Source organism: Podarcis vaucheri (genome assembly GCF_965113315.1).
Source record: "Podarcis vaucheri genome assembly, chromosome: 8".
Lineage (NCBI taxonomy): Eukaryota > Metazoa > Chordata > Lepidosauria > Squamata > Lacertidae > Podarcis > Podarcis vaucheri.
Genome location: NC_138766.1, coordinates 44,267,944 through 44,282,117, shown reverse-complemented (window position 1 = coordinate 44,282,117; position 14,174 = coordinate 44,267,944). Strand labels below are relative to the sequence as shown.

Genomic DNA, 14,174 nt, shown 5'->3' with positions numbered 1-14,174 from the left:
GGCCAGTAAGCTACTTCTCCCAATAGCCCTTTTTTGTAATATCTTATTGTAAAATAACTCTACATCAAGGAAAAGAAGTACCACGCCAGATGGTCTCGCAGCAATAACACTTTAAAATTATTTCCAATTAGAAAGACTGAGCCTCTAAGCAGCATAGGACACTAGTGCAGACACAAGAGGAGGCTTGTAGGACTTATAGTGTACAGTTACAAACTTTTAATATACATATTTGATACAAAAACTTTAGCAAGAAAATGATTCATTTGATTGTAGAATACAATATTTTTGTACAGCATGAAGCATTCAGTTAACTTACCCTGTAGTATAAGTCATATCAACTGTATAGGACTTTCTGTATGTAAAGGCAACCTGCCTTTGGGCTAGCAATTCAAGTACGCATTTGCTGGCATGAATGTAGTCTGATGGACTGTTCTTTAGCTTTGGTGTGTCAGTGACCGATTACAAGTGTCTGACTCTTCATACTGCTTTATATTTAGTGATTAAACGCTGAACAAAATGAAAAGGGGTAACGAAAGGGTGAAAGTGAGCTAGTACGAGGACCAAAAGCCCAGCTCCTGCTGCACAGTAGATAGTAAGAACTGTGTTCTCGAATGGAAGAAAGCACTTATAGAGAGAGAAGTCGGTTGGTGTTATACTGCCCTGAGAAAGAAAGGAAAACAGCATTTTATAAGATGGGGCAAGTGGTTGGGAGCCTGTATGCTTTACAATTATACTAACAGTAGAGTTCAGTTTCTCTCATAGCATCAGTGCTCTCAACTGTCCTGTGGATAAGAGATGCGGACAGCTTTAAAACCTATGTTAGATATTCCATTTGTTAAGCACTGAGCTGCCTTGAGACTATTTTGTGCCATTTAAAATATTTTTTTTCAGTAAAGAACACAGCAGCTGCTATTTGGCTAGGCAGCTACTCAGACCGCATAGCACCTACTGGCCCTGACCTGGGGAATGACTTCCACATAACTATGTAGGATTGCAGGCTAAAGGTGCTTAATTGTGTTGGATGGTGGCCACTAAGTATGTGGGGTGACAAAGCATACGAGATAAAGCCAGATTAATAATACTTGGAGTGTTGGGGGAGGGATCACTGGTCTGCAGGTAATCTAGGCCAACAGTCAGACACCATCTACTCCTCAAACTGCTGAAAACATGATATTCTGAAGTAAACTGGATTATCTGGTAAGTAAACACTCTAAACAAAATTAGGGAGACAACATGCTTTTCAAGTACAACTGTTTTAACACTGTTTTACTTACTGAGTGAGGAATAACTTTCATCTATGAACTAAAAATTATAATCAATTTGCTTTCCCCCATGCACAAGAGGCTGAAAAGGTAAACTTAGCACAGAACTGGTTTTTGAAAAGAATAAATATTTAAATGTGTTTTAGAACTGGGAAACTTTTTGTGCTTCAGGTTAATCTATTTAGAGTTGTAATCTAGGATACCCAAAGTAAGCAAACTGTGAATTAGGTTCATCTGATAGAATTTTGCTGCCCTATGAGATAGTAAGTTTGCACTTTTGAAAGACAGAAGAACCATGCAGAAAAGATTTGGTCCTGTGGATAAATCAGCTAAGCAAAAACAAGTCTTAATACTGTTTGTTGCAGACTACTGATGATTGTTGCAGTCAAATTGTTTACACTGCATCCTCTTTATAGAAACATACTAAATATAGCTTGTATGTAGACATGTTTGTAAAACCTACAAAAAAAATACTTTGCACTATACAAGCAGGATGGCTACGCAAGTATGTGCTTTATAAAGTGGGTGCTTTGTATTCAACTTAAGTGTACTTTTGGAGAGGATGGGAGGAGCTGTTTTGTTTTGCTTTTTTACAGGTAGCATCAGTCTGAGAAAATAGCTGATTGCTATGTTGATTTATATTATGAAAAATTATCTGACAAAATAAAAACTATTTAAACTTACCAGTATGAAACTAGGATTGTTTCTGTTCCTCCAACTGAATGACGGAATACTGATTTCTGGGATTTTCCCATTATGCAACACTTCACAGGCACTGTGGGTGTGACCACTCAAAATGAGCCGAGGATGAAACCACCATAACAGCTATGAGAGTAAAACAATGTTGGCATTTAAAAATGTCTGACTTAAGAAAAAGAAAAGTGCCACACAGCTTGATATATTTTTACTTTGCTTTCAAGTTTCCCCTTCATTTCTTTAAGTCAATGCTAGTACAAGTTTTCACCCACACATGCAGTAAGATGCTCTCAAATAATGCAGGAAACGATCACACATACAGAAGCACAGCTTGGAGTAGGGGAGTGGAGGAAGGAGGTCTGCTCTTACCCTGGGTTCTTGGTTCATTAGGCAAGGCCTAGTAACCAGCATGCAGTTGCAGCAGCCTGGCAACCACTACAGACTACCTGCCCAGCCTTTCTCTGCACCTCAGTTCCAGAGCACAAACCAGTTAAGGATCAAAACATCTACTTTCCTTGGGATGGCTCCAGCAATCTCTCCTACCCAGTTCAGTTGGATCCTCTGAACATGATCATCCTCAACTGCTTGAGTGGAGGAGGGGGTTGATTAGCTAAGGCAGGACTTCATGCATGTACCAAATGCACAGCCTGACTCAAGAGCAGACTCATGCAGCCTTCCTTACTGACTCTGAACATAACAGGCTGCACGCTTCTGTGCATAATTTGCAGAAGCTGCATTATATTTCTAGTAGCCTTATTTGAGTATGCTCATTTATGACCAGAAAGATGAATTACATTAGAGAAGGAAAAACAGTTTTATTTTGATGGTAGTAAAAAGCTGTTGTTACAAACACTATTGTTACAAGAATAGCTCAGAAATCAATGAAATTAAGAATGGATCAAGCAGTGCATGACGGGGGTGGGAGAGAATAAATAAGAAACATGCCATTCTTAAGATTCTTTGACTATCCAAGTGCCCTGTTCACTGATACACACAACGTTAAGCAATAATAATAAAATTACAATTTGCCAACAAAATAGGCATGCCTTTCAGGGCAGCTAGTACACGTCTTGACAAAGATAGAGCACATTCAACATACCTTTTGAGAAGCTTCTTTTGAAACCACATCGTACTTCTCTTTAAAGATGTGATTCTTTTTATCCAAAGGAGCAGAATCTTCTCCTGTACATTTTGCGTCACTTCTTCGATAAAGAGGATAATGCTGAAAGGGATTAAAACCAAGAAGGAAACAGCACATTAACAAGACCATAATGCATTTATGCTAAATAAAAGTGCAAAGATGACCCATTTCCCAACACAAACACACCTGTAATAGAATTGGAGCTGTAGGTGGGAGCTTGTCTACATCGCTGCACCTTTTTCTGGACTGACTTTGTTCCTGTCAACAAAAACCAAGCAAGTGTTTGTACACACTCCTGTATTACACGACACAGGAGCAAATAAAGGTAAAGGTAAAGGTACCCCTGCCCGTACGGGCCAGTCTTGACAGACTCTGGGGTTGTGCGCCCATCTCACTCAAGAGGCCGGGGGCCAGCGCTGTCCGGAGACACTTCCGGGTCACATGGCCAGCGTGACATCACTGCTCTGGCGAGCCAGAGCCGCACACGGAAACGCCGTTTACCTTCCCGCTAGTAAGCGGTCCCTATTTATCTACTTGCACCCGAGGGTGCTTTCGAACTGCTAGGTTGGCAGGCGCTGGGACCGAACAACGGGAGCGCACCCTGCCGCGGGGATTCGAACCACCGACCTTTCGATCGGCAAGCCCTAGGCGCTGAGGCTTTTACCCACAGCGCCACCCGCGTCCCCTCCTGTATTACACGACACAGGAGCAAATAGAAGGAGGCTGTTTTCAGGAAAAATCCTGAGAAATTAGTAGGTCCAGCCTATGGAAAGACAACTCCCCGTCTAGAAGCTCTAACACAATATGAGTCTTCCATGTACAAAGTACTGCTGACACAGGGTGGAGACAGCAGGTGTATCATGAGATAGATAGAAAAATGGCTACTTGTACAAAACCCTAACTTCCACCCTGGAAGTGGAGTACGACAATAACAACACACACACAACTACAATTGGGTGACAAATAGCAGAAAGCAGCAGTTAAAACAGCCTAAGGTTCAACAAGAAATATAAAGTCTGCAGCTAGTTTACTGTTAAAAATGCCAAGCAAATTGGTCTGCTGAAAATACATCAGATTTGCCAGCCAGTGAGCCTCACTGAAGATGGCATTGCACAAATGGTGCTAGAACTCAGGAGGCCTTTTCTCCAGTCACCACACTTCAGTTAATCATCACCACTTAGAACTGTCAACCCGGGTCATATTCAGTGGAATATGATCCCGGTTAGTAATTTGCCAGGCTAATTTTTGTACTAACTTGAATTTTCAAAATAAATCATGCACACAGCAAATTGCAATAATCTAATCTAGTAATTATCAGGGAATGGAAAACTGGTCAGTTATCTGTAGGCAGGGAAGATCAATGTTGGTGCACCAGCCTAAACTTGTGGAAGCAGGGAATACCACAGAAGCCACTTGCACCTCTAGTGACAGGAGTAGTTTCCAACTACAAACCTGGTCCTTCCGGGTGAGTGTTACCCCATGCAGAACAGGATGGCACTCTTATGGTCAAGCATCCTCCAACAGCATCTCCATCTTATCTGGGATGAGCTTCAGTTTACTGGCCTTCATCCAGTCCATAATGATTTCAAGTACTGGCTTAGCACTACGTTCCTCTGAGAAAGGGTATGATGGAATTTAATAACAAATACTACCACCCAGAGGTGGAAGAGAGTGGAGGTAATGAAAGCTGAAGCAGCGTAACTGTTCAGTGCCCAAGCCAGATACAATTACCTTTGCAACAATCACTATTTTCACATGCCCTAATTCAGTGACGGGATGCTGGCTCTTCTAATGCCATGCAGATACTTCACCCATAAATATTTTTATATTCATTTTAATGGAGGGTGGCTACTGAACAACCCCAGGCATGCCTGGAGGATGCGGACCATTTGGATCCCTTCCAATCTGGATTCTGGCCTCATCATGGGGCTGAAACTGCCTTGGTCGTGCTGGTTGATGATCTCTGGCGGGCTAGGGACAAAGGTGAGAGCTGTTTCCCAGTTCTACTGGATCGCTCAGCGGCCTTTGATTCCATCGATCATGATATCCTTCTGGACTGTCTAGAGAAGCTGGGGGCACTGTTATACAGTGGTTCCACTCCTTTCTCCTGGGCTGTGTCCAGAAAGTGGTGTTGGGGGATGAGTGTTCAGACCCCTGGGCTCTCACTTGTGGGGTGCCTTAGGGCTCCGTCCTCTCCCCCATGCTTTTTAATATCTGTATGAAGCCAATGGGAGAGATCATCAGGGGGTTTGGGCTGGGTGTTCATCAGTATGCAGATGATACCCAGCTCTACCTCTCTTTCAAATCAGAACCAGTGGTGGTCCTGTGTCAGTGTCTGGAGGCGGTTGGAGGATGGATGGCGGCTAACAGATTGAGGTTGAATCCTGACAAGACAGAAGTACTGCGGGTGGGGGACTCCTTGGTTCTAAATGGGGCAACTGTGCCCCTGAAGGAGCAGGTGCGTAGCCTGGGAGTCATTTTGGACTCACAGCTGTCCAAGGAGGTAAAGGTCAATTCTGTGTCCAGGGCAGCTGTCTACCAGCTCCATCTGGTACGCAGGCTGAGACCCTATCTGCCTGCAGACTGTCTCGCCAGAGAGGTGCATGCTCTAGTTATCTCCCCTTGGACTATTGCAATGCGCTCTGCGTGGGGCTACCTTTGAAGGTGACTCGGAAACTGCAATTAATCCAGAATGCGGCAGCTAGACGGGTGACTGGGAGTGGCCACCGAAACCATGTAACACCAGTCCTGAAAGACCTACATTGGCTCCCAGTACGTTTCTGAGCACAATTCAAAGTGTTGGTGCTGACATTTAAAGCCCTAAACGGCCTCGGCTCAGTATACCCCCATCGCTCAGCCCGGACACTGAGGTCCAGCGCCGAGGGCCTTCTGCTGGTTCCGTCACTGCAAGAAGTAAGATTAAAGGGAACAAGGCGGAGGGCCTTCTCAGTAGTGGCGCCCACCCTGTGGAACGCCCTCCCATCAGATGTCAAGGAAATAAATAACTATCTGACTTTTAGAAGACATCTGAAGGCAGCCCTGTTCAGGGAAGTTTTTAATGTCTGAAATTTTATTCTGTTTTTAATGTTCTGTTGAAAGCTGCCCAGAGTGGCTGGGGAAACCCAGCCAGATGGGCAGGGTAGAAATAATTTATTATTATTATTATTATTATTATTATTATTATTATTATTATTAGGAAGCAGGTTTCCAAGCATTAAGAGAAACAGCACATCCTTATATAAAGTGATAAGGCGGAGAGTGCAAGAACTCCATGCACACATTAGAGCAACTGAACTTCTCGGTAATAAAAGTCACACATAAAAATAATGTATGCAAAAACAATGTATGCCAAGAAATCACAAACAGAAGCCAGTTTAGAAAGATTATTTTGAGCACCTCAATATACACGGATGCAGCTTCCCAGTGAGGTAATTCTATCCTTACCTGCAGTGAACAGTTGAGTTGATGGGAGAGTTCTGCAAGCTTTGCTTCTGCTGTTCTACAGATGATGCAGCCATCACCCTCAAGAGCAACACTGTTCACCATAACAAAGCTACAAGTACAAGAGAAGAAATAATGACATTGATGTGCAGTATGTCTGCAGTAAGCAGCAGCTCCATGCTCAAAATCAGGAAAACTCAACAAGGTAGACATCCTGCAGTGCAGTGTTTTCTCAAACCATTGCTCTAAATTCAGCCACTCTGACAATCCGAAAGGCCTAGTATTCTACATCATTTTATATGCTTACAACAGGAGTTGGCAACCCTGGGCCAAATCAGGGGTTCTTCACCTTTCCATCTCATTGCTTGCAACCATGTGGCCCCAATCTTATCTCCATGGGTCACACCAGGCAGGTGCAGGATTTCTAAAGATACAAGGAAGGACACGCTGCACGTAAGATGGGAATCACACGTAGGAAAAATGTGGAAAAGGTGGAACGTCACATTCCTTCCCTTTTTTAGTAACTGCTTCTTTGCTTGGGATAGGTGCCAACCAAGTTGGTGAAAGATGGAAGACATGCATGTGTGGGAAAGGGGGGAAATGCAAAGGGGAGTGAGCTACGTGTGCACATGCTTATTTGCCAGTGTGGACTGGCAAACCAATTGAAAACTGAAACTGCAACCTTCTCCTTATGGATGATTCTTTGATCCCTTAGCACAAAACAAAACGGATATTGTTTTAAGTTCCATTACCGTGCTCTATATTAATACGCATGATATTTTTGAACATAACAGTGCACAAGAGGACTCATTCCTAGGTTGATGTGTAAGACTGAAGCCTAAATATGTACTTACAATACAAATGCTGCAGACCAACTTGGACAAGTGTCTTCAACCATTTCATGAATTTACACCCCACACAAAGTTAAAACTGATAGCTTCCTGGCAATGGCAGATACGAAATGTAAATAAATATTTAAGGTGAAAGTGAACAACAACAACAAAAAAGACTCACTTTATCCCTTTCCGAGTTATCAGCTTTTCTGAAGTGAAATTGAAAACCTCTGAAAAACGTTGCAACTTGTATTCCGTCATTCTGTGTGAAATTTAAAAAAAAATCTACTTAATTTAAAATAAGTTATATTGATCTTTTTTCTGAAGCTTTAATTTAAAAAGCTAACTCTCAAGCTTCAGTCAGGTAATGTGTATATCTAAATGTTAGTTTAAAGTACAGTCCATTGCAGTTCCTTTATAGAAGTGCTTCACAACAGTGGGGCAGACTTTCCAATGAGCATTGAATGCCTCAAAATTCACACAATTCTCACAACTGCTACTCTCCAAAAATCATCATTAATGTTAACAAGATTTTGGTTTTGAACTAGTTTTCATTTTGCGCCTGTGTATTTTGGAGGCCAACATAGCAATTTATTTTCACCAGCTTTTTGTTTTTCATTTCTCACATTTTTCCCTTTGAGAGACTTTCATACACATGGTCCTGCTGTTGCATTCATCCATTTATCTGCCAGTTTCTGGATGTCAAACAAGTCAGGGCTCAAATCACTTCCTTCTTGAAGTAAATAAATTCACCTCTATGGGGAAAAAAACCTGTACAGTGGTACCTCTAGATGCAAACGGGATCTGTTCCGGAGCCTCGTTCACATTTAGAAGCAAACGTAACCCGTGTCCGCACATCTGCGGGTCACGTTTTGGCGCTTCTGCGCATGACGTCATTTTGAGCGCCTGCGCATGCACAAAAGCGAAACGCGGAAGTAACACACTCCGTTACTTCCGGGTTGCTGCGGAGCACAACTCGAATGTGTTCATCCCGAAGCATATTCAACCCGAGGTATGACTGTACATTCCTATCTAGCTGCTTGTAGTATATGGCAGTTAAAGACAGCTCAGTCCTCAAAAGAAACCTGTTCTTTTGAGGACAAACCTGTCCTCAAAAGAAAACAGGCAAAGAACTGAGAGTGTGAACAGCTGGGTGGAAACAACACCAAGTGATCTGCAATCCTGGCACCACAATCAGCTAGTAACACAGGATCTGATGCTGAAAAGAGAATCCTTTTAGGCAAAAGGGATTATCACTCTAGGTGAAGCCTTGATGTCCACAATACAGCTGGGTTAAAAGGTTTTGCACTCATTTCCACTCCCCTTATCCTTAATTTTTTGACATTTGGGGAATTCTTGAAAGGGGCAAAACATTTCTCCACTGCCCCAGCAACCAGGCTAATGCTCCACGTTTATAGTCAACCTGCAGCGATGGAGCTGCTGCAGAACAACAAAAAAGGAAGCATCACTTCAGAAGTGCATTAAAAGAAGTGGTGGTGCATTAGCTGGAAGTGGATTGAAGCTTCCCTCAAAAACGTTTTTAAAGTAAATTTGCAATATTACAACTTAAGTCCACAGCAGGTGCATATAATGGTATGTATCTAACACTTGACTTCAGTATTGTATAAGTACTACAGTGGAAGCTCGCGTTGTGAATGTGATCTGTGCGGGAGGCACATCTGCAACCCGCACCACTACGTCTGCGCACACGCGGGTTGCAATTCAGCGCTTCTGCGCATGCGCAAAGCATGATTTAGTGCTTCTGCACATGCGCCGAAACTCAGAAGTGACCTGTTCCAGTACTTCTGGGTTCGGCGCGGTGCGCAACCCGAAATCGCGTAACCTGAAGCGTCTGTAACCTGAGGTACCACTGTACATGGCACACTTCTTGCTCCCAACAGGTTGAGGCATGTTAACACTGAATATGGGGCAAGGCTCCTCCAGCCCTCTATGTGCACAGGCAGAAGAAGGGACAAAGCAACACTCTGTATGATTTTGCATGCTTCCAAGAAACATGCCCCCCCCAATAGATTCAAACCTATCTTAAAGCATTTAGTTTTATAATGGAATGTTCTTCTCATTTTGACAATTCCCATCTCAATACTGCATCCTGTTAAAAAAAAAATTACTCACTCATAATGAAAGCCAATGTCGTGGTTGCCAACAATAGCAATTAGCTCAACAGAGGCTGGATGCCTAAACATTTTCTGATAGCGTCTTACATCATCTGACCAGGCCTGCAGGAAAATGTAAAGGTTCTAACTGTATATAATCCAATTTAAATAACTATTAAATTTTTCATCACTATCATTAGTTATTGCAGTTTGCCCCATATTTCTACTGTCAGTAACAGCCATATGTCATTACTGTTACCGTGAGCCGGTTAAAAGCATATTATGGTTGTACAGCATTAATACTGCAAATAAGTGACCTGCAACAATGCATTTAAGCCCACATAAATAAATCAAAGTAATGTGAACACTGGGGCAAATCTTTCTCTCCTCAACCCCAGCAAGGGCAACTTTTGACATGGGCAGGACCATCCACGTGTCAATCATCTGAGATCATGACAGGCAGACCACCTCACCCATCTGTCAAAGTTGGCCCATGGAAATATTCCTAAGCAATACTGAACTCCCCACACATCAGTTGCTGCATGAAGAACTGAGTCCTGCTTTTTGCAGCCACATCTCCACCTGTCCTACATCCATCATTTGATGCCAGGTGAGGGTCAGGGGAACATGGCCTGGGGAAAATGGCCTCTTGGACCATGAAGTGCCTAGAGCATCTTGTTTTGCCTGAATGCCAGAGACTCCCCACCCCCCCACCCCATATATATATATAATCAGTAACTCAGTAATATTTATCAAAATATAGCATCACATTTCTTTTTGCATGACTCTGAGTAAGGGTTATGACTAATTGGGCACTAATAAGGGTATTGACTAACTGGACACTAATATTGACAAAGGACAGATTCTCACAATCCTTAACTGCTTAAGTCAACATAAATTGCTTCTCAGAGTCTCTGTGCATGCTAAATCAGTCATGTGACTCACTAAAGCAATACTCTATATACCTGAAGGAGCATCTCCACCTTCATTGTCCAGCCTGGACACTGAGGTCCAGCTCCAAGGGCCTTCTGGTGGTTCCTCCACTGAAAAATATGAAACTACAGCGCCCACCCTATGGAACACCCTCCCATCAGATGTCAAACAGATAAACAACTATTTGACTTTTAGAAGACATCTGAAGGCAGCTCTGTTCAGTGAAGTTTTTAATAGTTGATGTTTTATTGTGTCTTTAATGTTTTGTTGCGAGCTGCCCAGAGTGACTGGGGCAATGCAGGCAGATGGGCAGATTATTATTATTATTAATTATTATTATTATTATTATGCCTACAGCTGCAGCATTCTAAATAATGTGCTGAGTGGAAATCCAAGGTGGGATTCACCTAAAGACCCCTTTCACAAGACCTGCACAAGGGCTTCCAATATTACAAAATTGGCCCTGGGGCTGGCGGGGGGAACCCCCAGAACAGTGCAGGGGACTTTCATTCCATCTGGAAAGCTGGAATACTTGCAGAGATGGAATACTGCAATGTTTAATTCCACCCTCAGCTTTTAACACACACACACACACACACACACACACAAATAATCTACTCAGCACATTCACCTAGTTTTAACTTGACAATAGCAAAAACAACAACAACAACAAAACCTATGCAGACACATTTTCAAATAGCCTCTACCTAGGTCGAGAGTGGGGAAGCACTTTCATCTGGTGGGTCAAATCCAAATGTGACACACAGGTGGTCATAGTTAGCTAAAACGGCCCTGTGGGCCAAATTAGGAACTTTAGTGGATCTAATTTGACCTATGGGTAAGAAGTTTCCAATGTTCAATCTAGGTTTTCCTCACTCGTTTTTGCTATGGACAGAAAATCTTTGTACCAATCCCATGTGTAGCTTACTGCTAGCTGATGAATGCCTACATATTATTGATGCATCTCTCACCTCATCTTAAATTAAGCACTAGGAACTGCTGGCAAAAAAAGCATAACATATCTGTGTTAACAGATCTCTCCTAAAAGCACTGAAGCAACTGCCTGGTACTTGTCAAATATGCCTGTAGGAACTACATAGTTCAATGTGCTACCTAGTAAAGCAGAATTTAGAGCCCAATGACTTCCAAGTTCTTTAACTTAATTGCTACTGATCAGGATACCGGTTAGCGAAGATGACTGAACAACTAAACTTTAAAATAACTATATTAGTTTCCTGGTCTCATTCTTTTGTGCAAAACACTTTCAATGAAATCTTATTTTGCTTCATGAACACTTTAATGTTTCACACAATACCAACCTGGGAAGAACTCCATTTCCCTTCATCAAAGATATCACCCAGGATAAAGACTATTTCTGGCTGCAGAAGCCAGAGAGCAGTTTGGAAGGCTCTCTCCATCTGCCATTCCCTAAGAGAATAAAAAGGGGTATCAGTTCAACATACTTAAGTGAATATTATAAGCACTTGTACCAATCTGTCCATGTTGACCTGCTTTGCTTTGCTTTGCCTCCACTATACTGGGTGGGTATTGTAGTTCCTAAGGTAAATGTTTTAACTATGAGTCTTCATCCTCCAAGTCTGAAGAGATGTGGTTGTATTGCAGGGCATGACTGTAAGTAATAGATTTTGTGATCCTTCTGAATGAATGCTAGAAATATGTACGGGTTAGTGGTCAATGGGTTTCATATAATTTCCAAGTGATGCAAGTTTAAATATGGATTCTTTTACATACATTTCTACTGAGTTTTCTAACCATTAGGTTGAACCTTTGCAGTGGCAGACCACGGGGGTCTCAAATTTCAGTGGTGCCCTGTGTGACGCTAAAATTTCCCATCACCACCACCTCTCACCTTCCATTCCCCTGAGGAGCCTCACCGCTAAATCCGCCTCTGACCTTTGTGTCAGCATAATTTATTTTAAAACTCAGAGGCTGAAATTTTGCAATTTCAATTTGTGCACTTTTTATTCCTTTTTACTTGGACTGAAACATACAAGGTATCTGGTCAGCTTGATAGCAAAAAAACAACAACACTGCTTTAGCCAAGTTTTTCTACACACAGAGAGATGTAGAATGCTGGAAGTGAATAATTTGCCATCATGAGATCAAATAACCATCAAGCCTGGCTACACCCAGTCATTACCTCCTCTAACACAGTGAATGAACATGAATTATTTGTGTGAACTCTAAGGACTATATTTTAGCCTAGCAATAGTCAGGATATTACCATTCCATAAGTTGGGAACCAGTTTTAATTGGTAAGACTTTGAACGATTTTTGCTACCAAGGGGATTTCCATTCTTTTATCCATGTTTATACGACCAGTCCAAATAAAGAAGCTTTGGAAATAGGCTGATGAAAGACTTTATTATTATTATTATTATTATTATTACTATTACATCACAGCACATCTTGTATTAAAAATAGTTTCAATTAGGATGCAACCCGAACCTTAGATCTGCCAGAATGAGCAAGTTAGAACATGGCAGACCTTCGGCTCAGCCAGCAAGTTCCCAGCTCAGCCAGACTACACTAATATGAGGCTCAACTGGAAATATGGTGGCATAACTCCCCCCTCCCAACGAATACAGGGCTAACTGAAACCAGTAGAACTTGTGCCATTCCAGGAGAGGTGAAATGGGGGAAGGGGCTTATGCTGAATTATAACTCTGTTGAGTTCAGTCATGTGTCCTGGCAACCCAGTGAAACTTATGCCATCAAGAAGGTATAAGTCAAACTCTATTTTAAAGGCTTGTTTCCCCTTTGCCAGCCTCAGGCCAGCTCAGCCAGCAATACCCCTGGCTCCTTCTTGAACAGTTTGGATCTAGCATGCTTTATACCAGCTCAACTTAACCCCATGCTACAGTCTGCATTGCGCTCCCCAAAAGGTTGCAGAGCCTAAGAAATGCAAAATGAGTTTTACTTCAAATATTACCATAATAACAATTCTGGATTCTCAAATTTAAGACAGTCTTCTGATAACAGTATAAAACTCATTAAAACCATTTCAGAATACCTGCGCTTTTTATGTTATTTTGGTTCTGGTGTGTTACAGCAACATGCAATGAATCAGAAAATATTAAGAGTAATGGTTCCTTCAAACAATGAGTAATAGCTTATGATTATCAAATTGTAAAAAAAAATATCCACTTCTTTCAATAGATATATACTAAAGTTTTGGCAATATTCAAATATGAATGAATGGCTTAGCATGCAAATAATCAACAAGTCACAGGTATTTAGTGGTTCATAACCCTGGTTTTCATGCATGCAGAGGCCAACTGGAAAATATATGTTTACAATAAATTGCTGCCTGTTACTGATATTTAGTTCTTACCTTCTCAGCTTGTCCAGCCAGTGACCACTGAGTTCACCTAGTAAATGAGTATCTGATAAAAACATAGCCTTCAAGACAGAATTGGAAGTCTTTTCAGTAGCCCTTGGAGCCTGAGCTTTCAATTGTGGCCAGTGACACTGAATTATAACTACGTAATAAATAAAAAATTCACAGAAAACGAACACAGAAAGAGTAAAACACAAAAGCTTCAGTGCAAAAGTGCGTCCTCTCTTCTCCCAAAAACTGTCCGGGATCCTAAAGTGCAAAAGTGCCATATCAGCCTACAGGCAGGTCTTTCTCCCCACACAGATGGTACCAATATCCACCTACTGAGGCCAGTAAACCAAACCAAATGTGTGTTTCAGTTTTTGTTCTTCACAGGAATCCTGCAGAAGACAG

At 41.9% G+C, this 14,174-nt stretch overlaps 1 protein-coding gene across 2 annotated transcripts; it reads right to left on the bottom strand.

Annotated features, from left to right (window-relative positions):
• Positions 1-193: 193 nt before the first annotated feature.
• On the bottom strand, positions 194-14,174 carry MPPE1 (metallophosphoesterase 1). Of its 2 annotated transcripts, XM_082234919.1 has the most exons (9): positions 13,776-14,174; positions 11,740-11,848; positions 9,507-9,610; positions 7,555-7,635; positions 6,544-6,652; positions 3,286-3,357; positions 3,058-3,180; positions 1,947-2,087; positions 194-660 (listed from the first exon to the last, which is right to left on the bottom strand). In XM_082234919.1, exons 1-9 carry the CDS (start codon positions 14,048-14,050, stop codon positions 478-480), a joined length of 1,197 nt encoding a protein of 398 aa, XP_082091045.1. In that variant the 5' UTR covers positions 14,051-14,174; the 3' UTR covers positions 194-477. The 2 variants fall into 2 exon arrangements, with proteins under 2 accessions (XP_082091045.1, XP_082091046.1); XM_082234920.1 differs by lacking the exon at positions 7,555-7,635.

Excerpts from the sequence above, each read along its gene's own strand:
- MPPE1 (XM_082234919.1), bottom strand. The coding sequence starts at position 14,050 with ATGGCACTTTTGCACTTTAGGATCCCGGACAGTTTTTGGGAGAAGAGA. Across the intron at positions 3,358-6,543 it reads AACTCAACTGTTCACTGCAG|GAACAAAGTCAGTCCAGAAA; the intron begins GTAAGGATAGAA and ends TTTTGTTGACAG. Across the intron at positions 3,181-3,285 it reads CAGCTCCAATTCTATTACAG|CATTATCCTCTTTATCGAAG; the intron begins GTGTGTTTGTGT and ends AATCCCTTTCAG.